A 25,206-nucleotide genomic window follows, 5' to 3' on the forward strand; every position below is an offset into this window, starting at 1 on the left:
CCACATGTACCATGTTTTCAGGTTTTTATTATATCACATGAATAGAACAGTACCCCACATACACTTTGATCTGAAGGCAGAGAGATCTTTGATATCACATAGAGAGTCACTGTGTGAAAAGTAAAAAAAAAAAAATATATATATATATTTTTTGTAACCCTTTCAGTGCTAATCACAGCATTAACCCTTTGATTAGTTTTTTATTGGGAAGTCACATTTCAAGTACTACAAATGTAGTATTTTGAGTTGTTTGGTGTAGCCACTTTAGAATGGCTAGCGTAAACAGGGACAGGCCAAGGTCAGGGGAACCCAGAAGTCAGAGTAGTCGGTAAAACAAGCCAATGGGTCGGTACAGGCAGCTAACAAAGCGTAGTCAGGACAAGCCGAGGTCAGAAATCCAGGGAAATGAAGCAAACAAACTGCCAAAGTCCCATACAGAGTGATTCAGAAGTTCAGCTCTGTATGGTAGACTTTGAAATAGACTGTTATGCAGAGGGCGGGTAGAGATGGGCAGGTTGGACAATAATAACTGGAGTCCAAACACGACACTTTCTTTGGGGAGCTTTTTTACTAGGGATGGGTGGGATTCGGGAAGGGAAGTGTTTGCCACAAAGTCTTTGGAGATCTCCTGATTCCAAAGTGGGATTGGGGGGCTGGGTAAATAACATACGGGACAAAAGGCTTAATGTGAATTCGAGGAAAGGGCAAGGCCTACCTATGACCTCTTTTGTATAGAGGACATAGGCATTGAATATTGCAATCTGGCTCACGTAGATTGCAATTTTCTTGTACCAGGTCCTAGTTTTTCGGTTCACCAGATAGGGCTGTATGCATTGGTCAGCCAAGTCTACTCCCCCCATAAACATGCTGTAGTCTACAATGCACTTCGGCTTTTGCAGATGCTCAGTGCTACCTCTCACAGACACTGGCACTGTACTTTCGTCATGCATCGTAGACAGCATGTATACATCCTTCCTATCTGTGAAACGAAGGGCAAGCAACTCATCCTGGCGGAGGGCTGAAGAGGAACCTCTACTACTTCTGCCTCTTGCCAGGGTTTGGGGGAAACCCCTGCGATTCTTCCTCACTGTGCCACAGGCTAGGGTTTCAAAGTAATATAAATTTTTAAATAACGGTACACTGGTATAATAATTGTCAACCCATAGCCTATATCCCTTATTCAACAAGGGAAGGATTAGATCCCAAACAATCTTGCCACTTGTACCCACAGAATCAGGGCATCCTGGTGGGTCAAGATGGCTATCCTTCCCCTGGTAAATGCGAAACGCCCATGTGTAACCAGTACAGGATTCGCATCATTTATAAAATTTAACGCCATATCGGGACCGCTTCGATGGAATATATTGCTTAAATAGCAGTCGACTTTTAAATTTCATAAGGGACTAGTCAATTGAAATATCTTTATCGGGGACATAATTTTCAGAAAATCTGTCTGACAGGAGTTGGATAAAGGGCCGAATTTTATATAGCCTGTCAAACAGTGGGTCGTTTCTAGGTGGACACAGTGAGTTATCATTAAAATGAAGGAATCGCAGCAGTTGCAGGTAGCGATCCCTCAACATAACCTCAGGGAAAAGAGGTGTAGCCAGGATGCGTTGCTTGCTCCAGTAGGACCTGATACTGGGCTTTTTAACAATACCCATCATTAGGGTTAAAGCCCAAAACCGCTTAATCTCTGCGACATCCGTGGGTCTCCACATATTCCTGCGACCATGATGGGACCCCGGATGTGCAGAGAGATACTGCATAGCAAACAAATTTGTTTGCTGAGCCATGAGCTCAAATATATCGTCTGACATAAAGAGCTCAAAAAAACAAATTGGCTCGCAGTCGTCCACTGTTACAGTGATGCCAGGTGTAACAGTGTATTTCTGGGGCCATCATATTTGGAGGCACCCAGTCTCCGCCTGGCATTGGGCTTGCTGAGCGTCCTCTTGTTAGTGGTGGTGGGGCACCATCACTTGAGGTCTCACTCAGAGGCTCAATGTCAGAGGCAGTGATAGTGTCACTGTCTTGCAGAGTGTCACTATCACTGCCTGACAGAATGGCATACGCCTCCTCGGCTGAGTAGCGACGTGCCATTCTAGGGGGACAAATTAATTAATTTATATACTAAAGTGGGTAATTAATTATCTACCTGCCTAACACCTACTACCCGCCCTCAAAAAATAATATAAATGTACTGATCACAGTATAGGCAGCTGCAATCAGTACACTGAAAGGGTTATTTTCAGATCTATAAAAATAACCCTAAAAAAGGTCAGTCTGATCAGAGAGCCCTCTGATCACAGTGATCACTGATACAGTACTGTACAGCAGATAAACTGTACAGTATAGTGATCACGGCAGCAGGGAAAGGGTTAAGGGAGATTTTGGTTGCTGCGACTGACACAAAGGGTCAAAGAAAATTAGAAATATTTTTTTTTTATCCCAAAAAAAATTAATAAATAAATGCCCTAATCAGGTTGATTACAGTAATATGCTGTGATCTGCACTGAAAGGGTTAAATAAAATATATTTTAAAACTTTAAAAAAAATGTTAAAACTTTGTTTTTCACAGGAGCTGCAAAAGCAACGATCTCTCTGCCTCTCTCCAATCATTTCACAGACAATCGTGACAGGGCTAACCAAAACGCAGGGAATTAATTTTACACCGAGATTGAAAAGGTAAAATCTAGCAAATGTATCCAAAGATCTGAGGCTTCCCCTTCTATCCCTGACAATTCCTGGTTTAGGACACAACACAGAGAACCAAATTTGTAAATCGGAAAATGGTTTGGATTTGACCTGGCGCTTGTTTACGCTGCACAACCACATGATTAAAGTCACGTTACACCAGAGTAAATTCAATTTACATTTGCTATGTAAAATGCAATACTGTACACCTCACCCTCCTGTGACCGAATGCCTTTGAATATATGTAAAGTATATCGTTTTATATGCCAGTAAAAAGTCAAAGAGAGAATATACAGGAGCCATTTCAATCCATTCCCAGTTATTGCAATGCCGTTTGCACATGCTACACAGTGTGAGCTTATGCATCAAGACGCAAACGATGTACAATAGCATAGGAGCAAAACTACAACTCCCAAATTGGTTTTAAAATGTAAATAAAATACAAATGACACCTAGAGGTGCTCCTAACCTCTCCCAAATATCGCCAGGTGACAGGCTACCTTTACACTGAGAACACAAAGTCATATCCGAGAATAAAATGGATCTGACATGGTTTCCAACAAGTATGCACACCTTGTGTGCCAAACTTTATCAAGGGATCTTTTCATATTACTTTTTATACTGCTGAGGTTGCCAGTCATAATTATATACGCCACATTAATAAAAAAGAATAAAATATTGTCACTATACACACTGTCCATATAATAATAGAATGTCACTATATACACACTGTCCATATAATGATAGAATGTCACTATATACACACACTGTCCATATAATGATAGAATGTCACTATACACACACTGGCCATATAATGATAGAATGCCACTATATACACACTGTCCATATAATGATAGAATGCCACTATATACACACTGTCCATATAATGATAGAATGTCACTATATACACACACTGGCCATAGAATGATAGAATGTCACTATATACACACACTGTCCATATAATGATAGAATGTCACTATACACACACACACACTGTCCATAGAATGATAGAATGTCACTATATACACACACACTGTCCATAGAATGTCACTATATACACACACTGGCCATAGAATGATAGAATGTCACTATATACACACACTGTCCATATAATGATAGAATGTCACTATACACACACACACTGTCCATAGAATGATAGAATGTCACTATATACACACACTGTCCATATAATGATAGAATGTCACTATACACACACTGTCCATATAATGATAGAATGCCACTATATACACACTGTCCATATAATGATAGAATGCCACTATATACACACTGTCCATATAATGATAGAATGTCACTATATACACACACTGTCCATATAATGATAGAATGTCACTATATACACACACTGTCCATATAATGATAGAATGCCACTATATACACACTGTCCATATAATGATAGAATGTCACTATATACACACACTGTCCATAGAATGATAGAATGTCACTATATACACACACTGTCCATATAATGATAGAATGTCACTATATACACACACTGTCCATATAATGATAGAATGTCACTATACACACACACTGTCCATATAATGATAGAATGTCACTATACACACACACACACTGTCCATAGAATGATAGAATGTCACTATATACACACACACTGTCCATAGAATGTCACTATATACACACACTGGCCATAGAATGATAGAATGTCACTATATACACACTGTCCATAGAAGGATAGAATGTCACTATATACACACACTGTCCATATAATGATAGAATGTCACTATACACACACACACACACACACACTGTCCATAGAATGATAGAATGTCACTATACACACACACTGTCCATAGAATGATAGAATGTCACTATATACACACACTGTCCATAGAATGATAGAATGTCACTATACACACACACTGTCCATAGAATGATAGAATGTCACTATATACACACACTGTCCATAGAATGATAGAATGTCACTATATACACACACTGTCCATAGAATGATAGAATGTCACTATACACACACACACTGTCCATAGAATGATAGAATGTCACTATACACACACACACACTGTCCATAGAATGATAGAATGTCACTATATACACACACTGCCCATAGAATGTCACTATATACACACACTGCCCATAGAATGATAGAATGTCACTATATACACACACTGCCCATAGAATGTCACTATATACACACACTGCCCATAGAATGATAGAATGTCACTATACACACACACACACACACTGTCCATAGAATGATAGAATGTCACTATATACACACACTGGCCATAGAATGCTAGAATGTCACTATATACACACACTGCCCATAGAATGTCACTATATACACACACTGCCCATAGAATGTCACTATATACACACACTGCCCATAGAATGTCACTATACACACACACTGTCCATAGAATGATAGAATGTCCCCGATGCGCGCTCCCGGCAGAGCCGTTCCCGATGCGCGCTCCCGTTACCTGGTTGCCGTAGAGCCGCTGTGATATCGCTCTCCGCTCCGGGATGACAGCGGGCGGCAGAGTGACATGGCGGCCGGTGTGCTGCGCTCTGTGCCCGGGCTGTGCTCAGTGTGCTGCCTGCCCGTACCGTGTGTCCCGCTATAGCCGCTCACTGCACCGGCTCCGCACCGCCGGCCGTTATTAGCCCGCTCGCCTCAATGGTCCGCCCAGCGCGCGCTCCCGAGCACCAACATACCGCGCGCTCCCGAGCACCCACCCCCGGGAGTCAATACAGCGCGCGTGCACAATAACTTCCTCTCCCACTGTGCACGCGCATATTATATGTACTGTGTAACAATAACCACCATGGGTCACAATAACACACACTGCTAGCTGAATAACATGGGTCACAATAACACACTGCTGTATAACATGGGTCACAATAACACACACTGCTAGCTGAATAACATGGGTCACAATAACACACTGCTGTATAACATGGGTCACAATAACACACACTGACTGCTGTATAACATGGGACACAATAACACACACTGCTTGCTGTATAACATGGGACACAATAACACACTGCTGTATAACATGGGTCACAATAACACACACTGCTTGCTGTATAACATGGGACCCAATAACACACACTGATTGCTGTATAACATGGGACACAATAAACACACACTGATTGCTGTATAACATGGGTCACAATAACACACACTGACTGCTGTATAACATGGGACACAATAACACACACTGCTTGCTGTATAACATGGGACCCAATAACACACACTGCTTGCTGTATAACATGGGACCCAATAACACACACTGATTGCTGTATAACATGGGACACAATAAACACACACTGATTGCTGAATAACATGGGTCACAATAACACACACTGATTGCTGTATAACCAGGGCAGTCTTTAATATGATTAGGACCCTGGGCAATGCATTTTCTTGGGCCCCCTGGGCCCTGCCCCTCCTATCCCTCCCCCCAATTACGCCCAATGTGCAATCACACTGACAGACGTACTGGCACATACAGACACAGACAGACATTAAAACATTCACAGATACACACTGACACACAAATATATACTGGCAGACATACTGACACACACACACACAGACGTATTGACACACACACACAGACGTATTGACACACACACACAGGCATACTGACACACACACACAGGCATACTGACACACACACAGGCAGACGTACTGGCACATACACACAGACAGACATTAAAACATTCACAGATACATACTGACACACACATACACTGACACACAAATATATACTGGCAGACATACTGACACACAGACATACATACATACACACACAGGCACATACACTGACAGATATACTGACACACACACACACACACACACACACACACACACACACACACAGACACATACACTGACAGATATACTGACACACACAGACACACAGACACATACACTGACAGATATACTGACACACAGACACATACACTGACAGACGTATTGACACACAGGCATACTGACATACACATAGACAGACATACTGACACACACAGGCCTACTGACATACACACACACATACATACATACACAGACAGACATACTGACACACACAAACATACTTACACACAAGCATACATTTAGCCACCCTCCAGGTTCTTACCTTTTCCTGGAGGGTGGTTTCCCTGGGGTCCAGTGGCAGGCTGAGGCAGATGGGAGTTTTCCTCTGGAACTCCCCTCCCTGCCATTCTCCACCCGCGCGGCTGTGCTCTCCGTCGGGAGGAAGTGACGTCACTTCATCCCAGCCGGTACAGGAAGGGGCCCGGTCGCACTGTTTAAGCGTCACAGCGCCAGACCGGGCCCCTGCTCACACATGCTCTCCGGGTGGCCCTTAGTGCACGAGCCACCCGGGGAGTCTCCTCAGCGTGCGGGCGCCGCACCGCCGGGTCCAAGGGGGGCTGCGCAAATCGCGGGGCCCACGGGGCAGCTGCTCTGGGCCCCCCAGGAGCAACTGGGCCCGGGGCAGCTGCCCCGTTTGCCCCGCGTTAAAGACGGCCCTGTGTATAACATGGGACACAATAACACACACTGATTGCTGTATAACATGGGACACAATAACACATGTTATACAGCAATCAGTGTGTGTTATTGGGTCCCATGTTATACAGCAATCAGTGTGTGTTATTGTGACCCATGTTATTCAGCAATCAGTGTGTGTTATTGTGACCCATGTTATTCAGCAATCAGTGTGTGTTATTGTGACCCATGTTATACAGCAATCAGTGTGTGTTATTGTGACCCATGTTATTCAGCAATCAGTGTGTGTTATTGTGACCCATGTTATTCAGCAATCAGTGTGTGTTATTGTGACCCATGTTATTCAGCAATCAGTGTGTGTTATTGTGACCCATGTTGTACAGCAATCAGTGTGTGTGTTATTGTGACCCATGTTATACAGCAATCAGTGTGTGTGTTATTGTGACCCATGTTATACAGCAGTGTGTGTTATTGGGTCCCGTGTTATTGGGTCCCATGTTATACAGCAGTGTGTGTTATTGTGTTGTTGTTGCTAGCCCTTTAAGGTCATAAATGTTAATGATGAGCATCTTTTTTTGGTTTATTTTAATTTTTATTTTGTTCTGCATGTTAGTGCATTATGTGAATTATAATACAATATAATAATGAGGGTCCCTTCCAGCCAGAAGAGTCCCTCTAACTTGCTCATTAGTATTCATTTATTCCCAATAAACTGGCTTTCCCAGAGCAACACTAGCAGGAGCCTGACGCCTGAGGGGTTAACTGTGCGCGACCCCGCCGCCGCGCACTGTGCTTGACTGCGCGCGCTCCCGCGGCCGCTCACGCCCTAACGGTCACCATTACAAACACTATCATCATCTACAAGCGAGAGTCCCAGGCAACCGCCGGTACCACTCCGTTATGGGGGGGGGGGGGTGAGAGCAGGGTACATCTAAGGTCAAACAGCAATCAGTATGTTACCTGATGTGTTTATAACCAGGGCAAGCATTTAGTAAATAACAATTAATAATGAGAAAGATTAGTAGGAAGATTAGAAAATACATTTTAAATTAAAGAAAGCTTATTGGTCCTCCCCTTGCTAGGACAGTACCAATCATTGAATGGCAACATATAGTTCAGTGTTCTCTCCAGGCAATTCCAAGTACCAGTCTGCATTGTCTCACATACTGTGTAATAATAATCTCCTTTTATTTCATTCTCTTTATAATGGTATCGGTTTCTGTGAAATAGTTTATTTTCTCATATGATCAGCACCTTCAGTGTTCATTTTATTATTATTTACACCCTGTTTACATTATATGCTTTCACATATCCGAACATAATAATCTGTTCCTTAGCTGGTTTAGCCCCTTGAGATCGCAGCCAAATGTAGTTGTGATCCAAAAAAAAAATGTAAACAAACCACAGAATTGTACTATATGTCTGTTCAACAATAATCTACCTCTTTCATACTAAGTGCACCCACACTCGTATATCATTTTATTCAGGGGAAACAGGGCTTTCATTTAACATCAAATATTTAGGTATGGAACATAATTTAAAAGGAATAAAATATATAAAAAGAGAAAATAAGATGTAAAATGTTCTTGGTTCTACGTGACATTTTAACTGTGAATGTCATACTATTTGCTTTTACTGCAATAAAATGCACATATCTGTATTCAGCAATGTCTCACGTGTAAAACAGTACCCCCTATGTACAGGTTTTATGATGTTTTGGAAAGTTACAGGGTCAAATATAACATGTTACACTTTTTCAGTTTTTTCACATTGAAATTTGCCAGATTGGTTACGTTGCCTTTGTGACTGTATGCAGAGGCGGCTCTCTAATTAGGCGGTTTAGGCGGCCGCCTAAGGCCTCGCGCTGGCTGGGGCCTCGCGGCCGCCTAAACCACCTGTGGGCAGAGTGTGTCAGGTCCTCGGTCAGTGACCGAGGACCTGACACCAGGAGGGGGCCCGGCGGCTTGCCTGATATGCCGCCGGGTGCGAGGCCCCTCCTGGCTGCCTGGCCACCATCGCAGACACTGGTCTGCAGCTCCGCAGTGTGCAGAGCTGCAGACCATGTGACTCGCGAGAATTGGCCAATCAGAGGGTTGCCGCGGGTTACCACGGCAACGCTCTGAAATCTCGCGAGACTACACGGTCTGCGGAGCTGCAGACCGGGAGCAGTGGCCACCGGACCACCAGGGAGCCCACTGGGTCACCAGGGAAATCAAGGTAGGCTCACCATCACCCCCCCACAACACTCTGCCTCACCCCCCCAGTCACCATCACCACACTCCGCCTTAACCCCAGCCTCACCACCCTCAGCCTCACCTCCCACCACCCTCACCATCACCCTCACCATCACGCCCACCACCCTCAGCCTCACCACCCCTAGCCCCCACCATCCTCACCACCACCCTCAGCATAACTCCCCTCAGCCTCACCCCCCACAACCCTCAGCCTCACCTCCCACCACCCTCACTACCCCTAGCCCCCACCAGCCTCACCACCACACCCACCCCTCTCGGCCTCACCACCCCACCCCCCTCGGCCTCACCACCCCCCACCCCCCTCGGCCTCACCACCCCCCACCACCACCCTCAGCATCACCCCCCACCACCACCCTCAGCATCACCCTCAGCCTCACCCCCCTCTCCCTCTCACAATCACCCCCCCTCTCCCTCTCACCCCCCCTCTCCCTCTCACCCCCCCCCACCATCACCCCCCCCTCTCCCTCTCACCCCCCCTCTCACCATCACCCCCCCTCTCCCTCTCACCATCACCCCCTCACCATCACCCCCCCCCTCCCTCTCACCCCCCCTCTCACCATCACCCCCCCTCTCACCATCACCCCCCCTCTCCCTCTCACCATCACCCCCCCCCTCTCCCTCTCACCATCACCCCCCCCCCCCTCAACCTCTCACCCCCCCTCTCACCATCACCCCCCCTCTCCCTCTCACCATCACCCCCCCCCTCTCCCTCTCACCCCCCCTCTCACCATCACCCCCCCTCTCCCTCTCACCATCACCCCCCCCCTCTCCCTCTCACCCCCCCTCTCACCATCACCCCCCTCTCCCTCTCACCATCACCCCCCCCTCTCCCTCTCACCCCCCCTCTCACCATCACCCCCCCTCTCACCCTCACCATCACCCCCCCTCTCCCTCTCACCCCCCCTCTCACCCTCTCACCCCCCCTCTCACCATCACCCCCCCTCTCACCATCACCCCCCCTCTCCCTCTCCCTCTCACCATCACCCCCCCCTCTCCCTCTCACCATCACCCCCCCCTCTCACCATCACCCCCCCTCTCCCTCTCACCATCACCCCCCCTCTCCCTCTCACCCCCCCTCTCACCATCACCCCCCCTCTCCCTCTCACCATCACCCCCCCCTCTCCCTCTCACCCCCCCTCTCACCATCACCCCCCCTCTCCCTCTCACCCCCCCTCTCACCATCACCCCCCCTCTCACCATCACCCCCCCTCTCCCTCTACCTCTCACCATCACCCCCCCCCTCTCCCTCTCACCATCACCCCCCCTCCCTCGCACCCCCCCTCTCACCATCACCCCCCCTCTCACCATCACCCCCCCTCTCCCTCTCACCATCACCCCCCCCCCTCTCCCTCTCACCATCACCCCCCCCCCCCTCTCCCTCTCACCCCCCCTCTCACCATCACCCCCCCTCTCCCTCTCACCATCACCCCCCCCTCTCCCTCTCACCCCCCCTCTCACCATCACCCCCCCTCTCCCTCTCACCATCACCCCCCCCTCTCCCTCTCACCATCACCCCCCCCTCTCCCTCTCACCATCACCCCCCCCTCTCCCTCTCACCCCCCCTCTCACCATCACCCCCCCTCTCCCTCTCACCCCCCCTCTCACCCCCCCTCTCACCCTCTCACCCCCCCTCTCACCATCACCCCCCCTCTCACCATCACCCCCCCTCTCCCTCTCCCTCTCACCATCACCCCCCCCTCTCCCTCTCACCATCACCCCCCCCTCACCATCACCCCCCCTCTCCCTCTCACCATCACCCCCCCTCTCCCTCTCACCCCCCCTCTCACCATCACCCCCCCTCTCCCTCTCACCATCACCCCCCCCTCTCCCTCTCACCCCCCCTCTCACCATCACCCCCCCTCTCCCTCTCACCCCCCCTCTCACCATCACCCCCCCTCTCACCATCACCCCCCCTCTCCCTCTACCTCTCACCATCACCCCCCCCCCTCTCCCTCTCACCATCACCCCCCCTCTCCCTCTCACCCCCCCTCTCACCATCACCCCCCCTCTCCCTCTCACCATCACCCCCCTCTCCCTCTCACCCCCCCTCTCACCATCACCCCCCCTCTCCCTCTCACCATCACCCCCCCTCTCCCTCTCACCCCCCCTCTCCCTCTCACCCCCCCTCTCCCCCCCCCTCTCACCATCACCCCCCTCTCCCTCTCACCCCCCCTCTCACCATCACCCCCCCCTCTCCCTCTCACCATCACCCCCCCCCTCTCCCTCTCACCCCCCCTCTCACCATCACCCCCCCTCTCCCTCTCACCATCACCCCCCCCCCCTCTCCCTCTCACCCCCCCTCTCACCATCACCCCCCCTCTCCCTCTCACCATCACCCCCCCCCCTCTCCCTCTCACCCCCCCTCTCACCATCACCCCCCCCTCTCCCTCTCACCATCACCCCCCCCCTCTCCCTCTCACCCCCCCTCTCACCATCACCCCCCCTCTCCCTCTCACCATCACCCCCCCCCTCTCCCTCTCACCCCCCCTCTCACCATCACCCCCCCTCTCCCTCTCACCATCACCCCCCCCCTCTCCCTCTCACCATCACCCCCCCCTCTCCCTCTCACCATCACCCCCCCCCTCTCCCTCTCACCCCCCCTCTCACCATCACCCCCCCTCTCCCTATCACCCCCCCTCTCCCCCCCCCTCTCACCATCACCCCCCCTCTCCCTCTCACCCCCCCTCTCCCCATCACCCCACCCTCTCCCTCTCACCATCACCCCCCCCCTCTCCCTCTCACCATCACCCCCCCCTCTCCCTCTCACCATCACCCCCCCCTCTCCCTCTCACCATCACCCCCCCCTCTCCCTCTCACCATCACCCCCCCCTCTCCCCATCACCCCCCCTCTCCCTCTCACCATCACCCCCCCCTCTCCCTCTCACCATCACCCCCCCATCACACCCCTCTCCCTCTCACCATCATTCCCCTCACCATCACCCCCCCACCACCCTCACCATCACCCCCCACCACCCTCACCATCACCCCCCACCACCCTCAGCATCACCCCCCTCAGTCTCACCCCCAGCCCCCCTCAGCCTCACCCCCCTCAGCCTCACCTCCCACCACCCTCAATACCCCTAGCCCCCACCACCCTCACCCCCCCACCACCCTCAGCCTCACCACCACCCTCACCACCCCTAGCCCCCACCATCCTCACCACCCCCCTCAGCATCACCCCCCTCAGCCTCACCCCCCACCCCCCTCAGCCTCACCCCCCACCCCCCTCAGCCTCACTACCCCTAGCCCCCACCACCCTCACCATCACCCCCCCCCACCCTCAGCCTCACCACCCCCACCACCCTCACCCCTCTCGGCCTCACCCCCCTCAGCATCACCCCCACCCCCCCTTCAGCATCACCCCCCCACCACCATCACCCCCCACCCCCCCCTTCAGCATCACCCCCACCCCCCCCTTCAGCATCACCCCCCACCACCATCACCCCCCACCCCCCCTTCAGCATCACCCCCACCCCCCCCTTCAGCATCACCCCCCACCCTCACCCCCCACCCCCCCCTTCAGCATCACCCCCCCACCACCCCCCTCAGCATCACCCCCCCACCACCCCCTTCAGCATCACCCCCCCCCCCCCACCACCCTCACCCCCCTCTCCATCACCCCTCCTCTCCCTCTCACCATCACCCCTCCTCTCCCTCTCACCATCACCCCCCCTCTCCCTCTCACCATCACCCCCCTCTCAACATCACCCCCCTCTCCCTCTCCCTCTCACCCCCCCTCTCACCATCACCCCCCCCTCTCCCTCTCACCATCACCCCTCCTCTCCCTCTCACCATCACCCCTCCCTCTCACCATCACCCCTCCTCTCCCTCTCACCATCACCCCTCCTCTCCCTCTCACCATCACCCCCCCTCTCACCATCACCATCACCCCCCCTCTCACCATCACCATCACCCCCCCTCTCACCATCACCATCACCCCCCCTCTCACCATCACCATCACCCCCCTCTCACCATCACCATCACCCCCCTCTCACCATCACCATCACCCCCCTCTCACCATCACCCCCCCTCTCACCATCACCATCACCCCCCTCTCACCATCACCCCCCCTCTCACCATCACCATCACCCCCCTCTCACCATCACCCCCCCTCTCACCATCACCATCACCCCCCTCTCACCATCACCCCCCCTCTCACCATCACCCCCCCTCTCACCATCACCATCACCCCCCTCTCACCATCACCATCACCCCCCCTCTCACCATCACCCCCCCTCTCACCATCACCCCCCCTCTCACCATCACCCCCCCCCCCCCTCCCTGTCAGACACACTCTCAGGCACATACACAGGTAGACAGTGCATCAATGTGTATATGTGACACTTTTTTTGTTAGTGGGGCCTCATGTTTGCGTTTCGCCTAAGGCCTCAAAGTCTAGAGCCGCCTCTGACTGTATGGTAGCCCAGGAATGAGAATTACCCTCATGATGGCATACCATTTGCAATAGTAGACAACCCAAGGTATTGCAAATGTCCAGTCTTTTTTAGTAGCCACTTGGTCACAAACACTAGCCATAGTTAACGTTAATATTTGTTTGTTTGTATGTGAAAAATGCAAAAACTAATTTGAACGCCAATTTTGGCCACTGTTTGTGACTAAGTGGCTACTAAAGACTGAACATACCCCATTTGCAATACCTTGGGTTGTCTACTTTTGCAAATGGTATGCAATCATGGGGGTAATTCTTATTCCTGGGCTACCATACGGTCTCAAAGGTAACATAACAACCAATCTGGTGAATTTCAATGTGAAAAAACTGAAATGCAAGCCTTATATTTGACTAACTTTTGAAAACACCATAAAACTTGTACATGAGGGGTACTGTTATACTCAGGAGACTTTGCTGAGCACAAATATTTGTGTTTCAAAACAGTAAAAAGTATAACAGAAATAATATCGTCAGTGTAAGTGCCGTTTATGTCTGAAAAATATCATTGTTGTACCGACGATATCACTGTTGAAATACATTTTACGGTTTTGAAACACAAATGTATTCAGCGATGTCTCCCGAGTAAAACAGTACCCCCCCCCCCCATGTACAGGTTTTATGGTGTCTTGGAAAGTTATAGAGTTAAATATAGTGCTGGCAAATTAATTTCTCTGGACTTTTGGCCTGGGTTGTCAGGCAGGTCCCGCAAATTGTAATTTATAAAAGGACCTAATTATGTAAAATTATACACGTGTGTGTGTATATACACTTCGATCATATTCTATATGTATATATTTTTTATAACTAACTTATTTTTTACAGGAGAGGGGCAGAGACCGTGTCAGCCAGTGATTTCACATCACTGGCTGACACACAGGATCAGTGACTGACTGTCACTGTGATCACCTCCTGCAGATCGTGGTAATTGGCCACAGGGGGAGTGCCTGGGTGGCCAGGCATGCCCCCCCCACCGCGATCTGCAGGGGAATCCTGCCTGTAGTTACATGTGTCAGTCAATAGGCTGACACATGGTAACTCTGATCGAAGTGACAGGCTGTCACTGCGATCATACTCTGCAGATCGCGGTTGCTGACCGCAGGGGGACCAGGCATGTCCCCTGACTGCGATCTGCTGCAGTGTAATGGCGCCGGCTCCATGTGTCAGCTGATTTCAAATTGGCTGACACATGGTGAATACCGATCACAGTGACAGCCTGTCGGAAGCTGAAGACCGCGGTCCCCAGGCATGCCCTCCGACCGCGATCTGCAGCGGCCATGTGCCGCCGGCCACGTGGGAGGCAAGACCACCCAGGGCGTTGTGTGTGTGATAGAGATATATATATATCGTGCATTTTCTACCCTCCCATATCGTTAGATAGTTCCTGTGGGTCAAATCTGCCGCTACTGCATACTCCCTGAATTAATACGGACACTGCCTGCTGGAATAGCGCATCTTTATTTGGTTTAAAATCATGTGACGTCACATCCGCCCTTAAAGTGACCACGTCATCTAGACAACTCAATTTTCTTACAGGACTCGCAGTGATGATGCGGACTAATCAGAACATGTGTATGCCTATATAATGCTTATCTGGGCCCTTATTCAGTTCCCTACCGTGGTTTCTGCCTTGATACCCATGTAGTGCTTAAATTAGGTATTTTTTCTGATATTGACCTTGGCTTGTATTTGTGTTTGATTATTTCAGATATCCTGACCGGCTTGTTTATTCGTATTTCTATTATCCTGACCTTGGCTATTACTGACTTTTTCCATCTTTATTAAAGGATCACTATAGTGTCAGGAAAAAAAAACTTTTTTTACCTGACACTATATAACCCTTAGGTCCCCCCACCCTCAGCGTCCCCCTCCCGCTAAAACCCCTTCAACCACTTTCCTTAATCCAGCACCGGGCTCCCTCAGCGCTGGTGACCTCTCCTCCCCCGCCTACGTCAGCTCCCGAGTGGAGCGTTATGCGCATGCAAGGCAAGAGCCGCGGGCGCTTTCAAACAGTCCATAGGAAAGCATTTCTTAATGCTTTCCTATGGACGTTCTGAATGCGATTTTTGCATCCAGAAGACCGCCACTAGAGGCTGGATTAACCCTGCTCTGACTACACGAGTTCCAGAACTAGCAAGGAGAGGTTTCCAGGAGTTTGCGGTTCCCTCAGATTCTGCGCGTTGGGTTGCATCCTGTAGTGACAGATGTTTATTTGATATATTATGTTCGTAAATATAAAATAAACAGGTGAGCTTATTCCATCTGCACTACTAAACATGTGACATGAGCGAATAATCCATCAAATCCATTGTTTTCTATTTTTTCCATGCGATGATTTATCCTTGTTCAGTACTTTATATAATCCAAGCTAAGGTGTTTATTTTGTATAGATCATGTTTATACCTGATCCCTGACACCTGACTCCCTGGTGTCACTTGACTCCTGATAGGATGCAGTTTACAAGGAGGGAGTATTGGGTTTCATGGAATGACTGAGTCTAAAGGGTTACTGCAACCACCATGACCACTTCTGCCTTTAGAAGTGGTTATGGTGGTAGGAATCGGTATGTGCAGCTTTTCTTTTTAAAACTCTGCAATACAGAGATATTGGTGGCAATTTCTGTGCTACCGCTTTCAGCCCTCTCTATTTCTATACATGGTAAATAGCTACTTGACATTTTGGATTTTTCTTTATATACAACATTGCAAATTCACCACCCTCCCATATCTTTAGAGAGTGTAGCGTTACTTACCTGCTCAATGCTGATCCACTCCTCAGGTCGTCTGGGCCGAATGTTCTACGTGGACACGCAGCCAGAGATCTTGCTCTACTCACCGATTCAGCCAAACCGCTCCTTCTCTAGGTTCGCGTCGGCTGAATCTTCCTCTTACCTGCTACTGCATGCTCCCTGTATTAATACGGACACTTCCTGCTGGATATATCGCATCTTTATATAGTTTAAAATCACGTCGTCACGGCTTACTGTTACGCTACTAGGGGTGATTTGGGTTGGAACTCAACTGCAGCTTGTAAACTCCCTAATTACAATAGTGAAGAAATGGAGAATCCTTAAGTATCAATACTGTAGCTTTAAGAAAAGAGAGAATCACTGGTAACTTGATTCAACCGAAGTTTTAATAAAGTGTTAAACTTAAATGAATTGCATTTAGGCAATAATCCAATAAGAAGAAGTGCGAGTAATCAACAACACAAAGTTCAGTATTAAGTATTTCTTCAGAGATGCATTAAGTAACATTAGTTCATGAGAATAATCTTCAATGGGAACAATAATCAAGTAGCTAAGAATATTTGCAAAGCAAGAAACAGTCCATGGTGAATAAGCATGATGGGAGTTGTCCTTCATGAGATTAGTAACTTGAAGCACTGAATGTAATTGCAAAGCAAGAAACAGTTTATAGTGAATAAGCATGATGGGAGTTGTCCTTCATGAGATTAGTAATTTGAAGCACTGAATGTAATTGCAAAGCAAGAAACAGTTCATAGTGAATAAGAATGATGGGAGTTGTCCTTCACGAGATTAGTAACTTGTAGCAATGAAGGTTTGAATAAGCAAGCATTAGTTCATTAATAAATGATATTGCAGACAGTTAGCTGAGAGATATACTTAAGGTTAATATGGGTAGTCCTCCAATAGTTCAGACATATGGTCCACTTGTAAAGTAGTAAAGTATCCGTTCTCCAGTAATCCTTTATGGCATGCAGCAATCCTTGCATTTGCTCAAAGGCTGGAACGGCTTGTCTGAGCTTGTGGAGAGGTAAGTCTGGTGGAAGTAGCTCCCAGTAGCTGAGCCTGTGGAGCCCGCGGTCTCGCAGAGGCAGCTCACACGTTAGCTCACACAATCAATCACCAAGCACCCTCTCTCTGGCCCAGTCTCCCTAAATACCGTCAGAGCTGTGTCAGAGGGGGGCGGGGTCCGGCTCCTCACCGCTGAGTGCCGAACCCGGAAGTGTTACTCAATGACACTTACCTGAGTTGGGAGTCCGGGAGGCAGAGATATGTGCTCACCCTTGCAAGTAAACACAGGCCAAGGTGGTCAGGTAAGAATTCACCTGGCCTGTGAGTCGGTGCATGGGGGCTGTGCAGGATACTTCTCTAAGTCGCAGTACAGGAACGGATAAAGCAGGCGAATCGTCGTGGGAAAGCCAAAGATCAAAGGGTGACAGAAATCAGAATAAACGAAATAACAAGCCAAGGTCAGGAGTAAACTGGAGAACACGAAACAGCAATATGAGTACCAGAGTCAAGGAACTGACACTGCCTTCTAGGAGATTCAGTGTTTTACACCTGGCTAATGAGACCATCTACAGGTGTAATTTCAATTAACCTCTAGCCCCCAGTGCTGGATACAAGACAGGGATAGACTGCAAAGGAACCAGGTTCAAATCCCCTGCTGGGCACTCCTGGTGTGACCTAGTCTGGATGTTTTGGTGGGAACCATGACACATGTGACGTTACATCCGCCCTTAAAGGAACACTATAGTCACCTAAATTACTTTAGCTAAATGAAGCAGTTTTAGTGTATAGATCATTCCCCTGCAATTTCACTGCTCAATTCACTGCCATTTAGGAGTTAAATCACGTTGTTTCTGTTTATGCAGCCCTAGCCACACCTCCCCTGGCTATGATTGACAGAGCCTGCATGAAAAAAAAAACTGGTTTCACTTTCAAACAGATGTAATTTACCTTAAATAATTGTATCTCAATCTCTAAATTGAACTTTAATCACATACAGGAGGCTCTTGCAGGGTCTAGCAAGCTATTAACATAGCAGGGGATAAGAAAATCTTAATTAAACAGAACTTGCAATAAAGAAAGCCTAAATAGGGCTCTCTTTACAGGAAGTGTTTATGGAAGGCTGTGCAAGTCACATGCAGGGAGGTGTGACTAGGGCTCATAAACAAAGGGATTTAACTCCTAAATGGCAGAGGATTGAGCAGTGAGGCTGCAGGGGCATGTTCTATACACCAAAACTGCTTCATTAAGCTAAAGTTGTTCAGGTGACTAGTGTCCCTTTAAAGTGAACATGTCATCTAGACCAGGGCTGTCCAATCTGCGGGCCCCCCCAGATGTTGCTGAACTATAACTCCCATGATTCTTTCAATGAAACAGCCAGGGAATCATGGGAGTTGTAGTTCAGCAATATCTGGGGGGCCGCAGGTTGGACAGCCCTGATCCAGACAATGCCATTTTCGTACTTTTAGAAGCCGCAGTGATGAAATGGATCAATCAGAACATGTGTAAGCCTATATCATGCTTGTTTGGTGCCTTATTGTGCCTTGATACACATTTGCCTTATCATGCTTTCCATCTTGATACACATTAAAGTAGGTCTTTCTTCTGATATTGACCTTGGTTTTTGATTGGTCTTCTGATATTGACCTTGGTTTTTGATTGGTTTTCTGATATTGACCTTGGTTTTTGATTGGTTTTCTGATATTGACCTTGGACTTTGATTATTTCTGGAATCCTGACCGGCTTGTTTATTCGTATATCCGGATTTCTGTTATCCTGACCTTGGCTATTACTGACTTTGTCTCCTTCTTTATTAACATAATGTCCGGCCACTCTGAGGCCCGGTAATACGTCTATATTAGAACCTTAATATGTTTGTGCTGTGGGCTAATTACACCCCCTGCACAAGTCAGCACGTGCTCCCTATCCCTTTAACCATCTGTATTCATTCTTATCTCAGCCGGTGAGAGCGTCCAATCAAATACTTAATTTGTAAACCAGTGCAGGGAGTCTTGCCCAATGCTGGGTTCCAGGTAAGTTTACACATTTTTTTTTATTAGAATTAGTTCTAACTTATTAAGTGAGGGAGGGGTATCAAGTCAGTAATGCCCAATAGGACATAACTGATTAACCCCTGAAAGACACAGCTTCAGAAGTAAAAGATCAGAGTGATGAAAAATTTCCATCATGTGTCCTAAAGGGGTTAAAAAACTTGGAAATAGCTGGAGTAAGGGGGATGATGGTGCTGTGAAGGAGAGAGGGAATATGTCCAAACAATGTAAACTTTATACTTTATTTATGTATTTTAGGACCCCAAGATGGGCCCCTGTAATCAGGATTGAATTAAACCTGACTTGTCATGAGCAGGGGGTCATATTTCGCCCCATAGACTGAGACTCCTGGTTTATATTAGCCAGGGAGTAATCTGCTACATAAGACAAAGTATGAATACATTTTATCACTTTTTATCTCTATTAGCTTACCATTTCTATTACATTACTGAATATAGGTTTGTAATGTTATACAATCTAGTAATGTAGATAGAAAATACATTACTGGTTAGTTTTCTAAAGTGCCCTGTTCTTTGTATCTGTTAAGTGCCAATGATTTGATGTGATTGTGGTGCTTTAAGTCTGTATGTTCAGCGTTTCAGAAACAAATGCAGCACAGAAAGAGTTAAAACACTTTGCTACTAAAAGTGTAATTCCTATGGGAAAGCTCGGATGCCTCCATGACACTCACCGCGCATGTACATCATGTCCCCAATGCTCCTCTATGAGGAGCATAGACTATGACCATCGTAGAGATGTCCCTCAACCCCCAGTGATGGGGAGCGATATCCCTGAAGGAGGATTTGGCTGCCAGGGGAACTTGCAGGCGCAGTTGTTGTAAGTACGAAGTAGCCGGGTCCGGGAAGACTCCTTGTATGTACCAATATGTGGAGCTACATGACCTCCATGTAAAAGATGCTCATAGCATAAAATTGTATTAACAGAAATATTTTATTACAGTAGCGGTTAGATTTGCATCATTCTGCAATGCGCTCCAGTGACCCGCATCATTCCAACTTCATTTTGAGCACGCTCCCTTCAAACCTGCATTATCTTATGGTGCTTAATCTGGAGTCTGTGAGTTCCATATAAAGTGGGGGCACTACAAACCTCCTCCAACAGTGTTGTACTATTATTTGTTCTTTTTTGTTTTAGATATCCAGCTGTATCCCATTTTCTGTATATTTTTATATCTGTGTGAGGTCACCATCAGGGAAGGGACCTTGGGAAGCTGTACTAAGTTAAGTAGGTTTTTCCATATACTGTCAGTTTGGGGTGTATTGGACACGTTTTTGTAGTGTGTGTATGTATGTGTGGGTAATAGAGTGTGTGTGCGCGCGCTGGAGATGCAGTGTATGTATGTGTGTGTGTGTGCGCGCGCTGGGGATGCAGTGTATGTATGTGTGGGTGATACAGTGTATGTGTTTTTAAAACAAGATATAGATTATTCCTGCCTCTGATTTATCTTTGGGCAAGGAGAGGGGACATCACTCCCCGGTGGTCCAGTGTGGAGAGCCGCAGGTCTGTCTGGCAGCTGCCAATTACAGACCTCATAAGCTCTGGACGCATAGTATCAGAGCGTTACTTTTGTAATCCATGTCAATGTTTGGAATTGCTCTGAGCATACGGGAACAATCAACAGGTCTGCACCTGGCAGAGGGTGAGAGAAGAGGCTCTCTTGGCTTCCCCTTCCTCCCTAACGATCTTTTAACTCCTCACTGTCCCATAAAGGCACTCACTGCAAATAAAGATCCAGGGCTGTAGTGCCCCACATTTAGGGTTCAAGCCCACCAAACACCATTATCGACACCATTCCACAATCTCTGACCCTGGCTTGTTTATCAATTCTTGCTACCTTTTGCTGTCCTAGACCTTGGCTTGTTCTAGACTTCATTTTGACCTGTTCCTCTGGTTACTATCTATCTCTCTCAGCGTTAAGCCTGGCCAGCTCTAGGGACCAGTAATATACCAGTTACAAATAGCAGTAGGATTTTGTGTGTAATTACTGGGAGTGGTTTCAATGATGTATGTGTATGATTGGTTGTTTTGTCCCTCCCTGTGGGTGGTCCTGTATTTACAAAATGGTAATAAAAACCAGGCTGGGTGTTCCAGCACCTGAGACCTCTTCTGACCCTCTAACTTGCAGCCTTGACTCATGTTTGTAGGGGACAGCTATAATCACTACAGGGATTGCTATGCTCTTCATACTCCCTTAGCTACTGAGTTATTGTAAGAGCTCTTGTTCCTGATCCTGCTTCGCTCTACAGAAGGAAGAGGTTCACCTACTGGAGCCTGGTCGTAGGTCCAGGGCGCAGAGCAGACGGCGAGATACCAGCCCAGCAGCGGTGGTTCGTGGAGTCTGCAGTACTTATGGTGGCTACGCAGTAGTTATGGTATCTACGGTGCTGATGATCCTTTGGTGAGCGCTAGGAGTATCCTTTCTACGGTCCAACTTCCAGCCAGCCTGGAGGCAACCGTAACAATACCCATGTCCCTTTCCTTTCCTTCCATTCCTTTCCTTCTTTTCCCTTTTAATTAAGTATAAAGTGGCTGTCACGGCCCCTGGCTCGCGGCTGCACGTGGTCGCACCCGATTGGTGTGACCACGCTGACAGGTTAGTGAACTTACCTGTTCAGCAGCAAGCCGGGAGCCATCGCGCTGGGGCGTCCGCCCCCTCCACAAGCGTCAAACAAAATGGCGCCGACCACGAGGTCACGGCCATTTGTAGCTCCACCTCCCAGGGTCACTCGAAAGTCGACGCAAACGCACGTTCTGGGGTCAGAGGCCAAGCTCTGACCAATCACAAAACAAGGAGGGGAATTTGAAACCCTGAAGTTCCCTAGTCCATTGCCCTGTCGTGATTTCAGTTCCTGGTTCCCGAGAGTGTTTTCCTTGTTCTTGTTATTTGAAATTCCCGGTATTTTGACTTTGACTTTTCCTGACTACTTTTATCTCTGGTTTCCCTGACTAGGCTTTCCTTATCGATCTCGTGTATTTCTGGCTTCCTTGACCTCGGCTTTCCCTTGACCATTCTCTGTCTTTCGACGTATGAACCCGGCCATTCTAAGGACCGGTTTACATTCTGTCTATCTTCTATAGTCTATGTAGATGTTACATAGTTTTGCGTGTTGGACCACACTGGTAGTCATGACAGTGGTGCGGTGGATTCTCAAAGTCAAGGGCTTGGGTGGGAAAAAACTAAAGTTGTGACCCCATAGAAATAAACGCTATTAACAGTGCATCCACTCTTTGCAAAAATGCAAGAATGACTATACTTATCAGAGGTCCCCAAGCTAAACTTTTGAACGCAGGTGCCCATGGGACAATAATAAGAAACAAGTGAAAAGAAATTCAGAGTTCTGGTGAGTCCAAAGCAGAGTAATGTCCTCAGCAAAGCGACCCTTCAACACCACATCCGGTTCCACACTGAAGGCTCTTTCAGAGGAAGGATCGCCTAGTCAGGAATGGGGCTCGGAGGGAACCTCCACAGACTCAGACCATTGTTTTGAAGAAGATCTCTGGATCATTTGGAGATGCTAAGTGTATTTGTTGATTATTGGAGATGGCCTTGTGCCCGCATCTCAGTCCCCATCTGTATGGAATTCCCATGTCACATAAAACTATTAAGTACTTCCTGTGCCATTGTAAAGTTAAAAAAGATAAGCCTATATATATATCAGGAGCTTAAGATTGTCAAAATGGATGTGTGGTGTCTCTGTAGCCGCTGCAAGTAATGTCCTTTTGTTGAGCATCTATGGTTTCTGGTATATCATTGCTGTTTCTCTACTGTGTATGTATGCAGTCAAAGGTGAGCTTGAAATTCTTCAATTGATCCAGCATAGCTGCCACTGATCCAGGTAAGCCATCACACAATTTTACTAAGGTGTCATACCTCCGCAGTCACATTTCCTAGGGCTGACACTCTGTAAGACAAATCCTCTACTTCTTGCCTTATGCACCCAAGCGATGTGTGAAACTTAACTTTAAACTGTCTTAAAGGACCACTATAGGCACCCAGACCACTTCAGCTCAATTAAGTGGTCTGGGTGCCAAGTCCATCTAGGATTAACCCTGCCTGCTGTAAACATAGTTTCAGAGAAACTGCTATGTTTACTTTAGGGTTAATCCAGCCTCTAGTGGCTGTCTCATTGACAGCTGCTAGAGGCGCTTCCACGCTTCTCACTGTGATTTTCACAGTGAGAAGACGCCAGCGTCCATAGGAAAGCATTGAGAATGCTTTCCTATGGACTGGCTGAATGCGCGTGCGGCTCTTGCCGCGCATGCGCATTCAGCCAATGACATCAGAAGAGGGAGGAGAGTCCCAGCGCCGAGGGAGCCTGGAGCTGGAGAAAGGTGAGTGTTTAACCCCCTTCCTCCCCCTTCAGCCCGGCGGTGGGGGCACCCTCAGGGCACTATAGTGCCAGGAAAACGAGTTTGTTTTCCTGGCACTATAGTGGTCCTTTAAATAGGGCTTTAATATTGCCCTGGTTAAAGTGGTTGTGTCATCATCTGAACCTGCAGCATAGCTATAGGCCTCTTGGTGTCTCTGGTCCACACAGGAGGAATGGTTTAAGGTCTGGGTGCTTAAAGAGAGAAATTAGTGCCTGTTTTTTGTATTTTAGACCTATTGCAATCTAGGTATTGACAGGGTAGTTTTTTTTTTTTTTATTAAGTTTCCAGTTCAGACAGGTAGATGTTGTATAATGAAATAAGTTGTCTATATGAGGAGCTTTGGGAACCTGCTTTGATCTGCCAACTTAGTCAGTTCAGCCCCCCAATAAAACTGTTTGGGGGTTTTTGATTGGAGTAACCCTTTAAGGCATTTTTTTTGCAATATCTTAAATGACCTCAAGGTGGCAGACGTGGCATAAGCAGAACCAAAAATTTGGAGTCCTAATCAGATGACATTATGGTTTGTTTTTGTTTTTAAGCTCTTTTATGGGTCTTTAAGCAGCCAATTTGGGCCTACCTCATTTTCAACTGACTTTTGCTTAAGAGCTGGTTGTAAAAATGCAGAGCTTCTCATATACGCTTTTCTAATCGGTATATCAATTTCATTCAACATGATTTGACATCCCCCCCCCCCCCCCCTTGTGTTGTTGTCCACCCCTGTGTTTCATCCCCATACCCCCTTGTTCCAATGCCCCCATGTCCTTTTTGTGTCTACATCTCCTGGTCCCGCATGTTTCTATCCTCATACCCCCTTGTTTCTGTTCCCATGTCCCCCTTGTGTACGTGGCCTCCCTCTGTGTCTCCAAGTTGCTCAATGAGTTTATATCCTTGTGCCGATGTCCCCCCTATTGTATCTATGTCCCCATCTGTGCAAACCTCCCCAATAACCTGTCTTTTGTAGCACGACCATGCATAGTGGGAGTGAAAGTCTTGAGGGCAAGCATGCTCTGTCAGTACTCATCATGTTCGGCACTAGGTGCTATGAGGAGGGGGCAGGGAAAGAGCGTCATATCCCTCGACAGGCACAGACG

General features: G+C 47.9%; 1 protein-coding gene across 1 annotated transcript in view; it reads right to left on the reverse strand.

Moving 5' to 3' along the window:
• DNAAF9 (dynein axonemal assembly factor 9) overlaps positions 1 to 5,398 on the reverse strand; it is an 88,453-nt gene extending 83,055 nt beyond the window's left edge. Inside the window, exon 1 of the mRNA XM_063457592.1 lies at positions 5,178 to 5,398. Coding sequence (XP_063313662.1) covers positions 5,178 to 5,245 — 68 coding nt within the window. The 5' untranslated portion in view covers positions 5,246 to 5,398. The remainder of the gene's footprint in view (positions 1 to 5,177) is intronic.
• Positions 5,399 to 25,206: the final 19,808 nt, after the last annotated feature.

This window comes from Pelobates fuscus, chromosome 6, assembly GCF_036172605.1.
Source record: "Pelobates fuscus isolate aPelFus1 chromosome 6, aPelFus1.pri, whole genome shotgun sequence".
Lineage (NCBI taxonomy): Eukaryota > Metazoa > Chordata > Amphibia > Anura > Pelobatidae > Pelobates > Pelobates fuscus.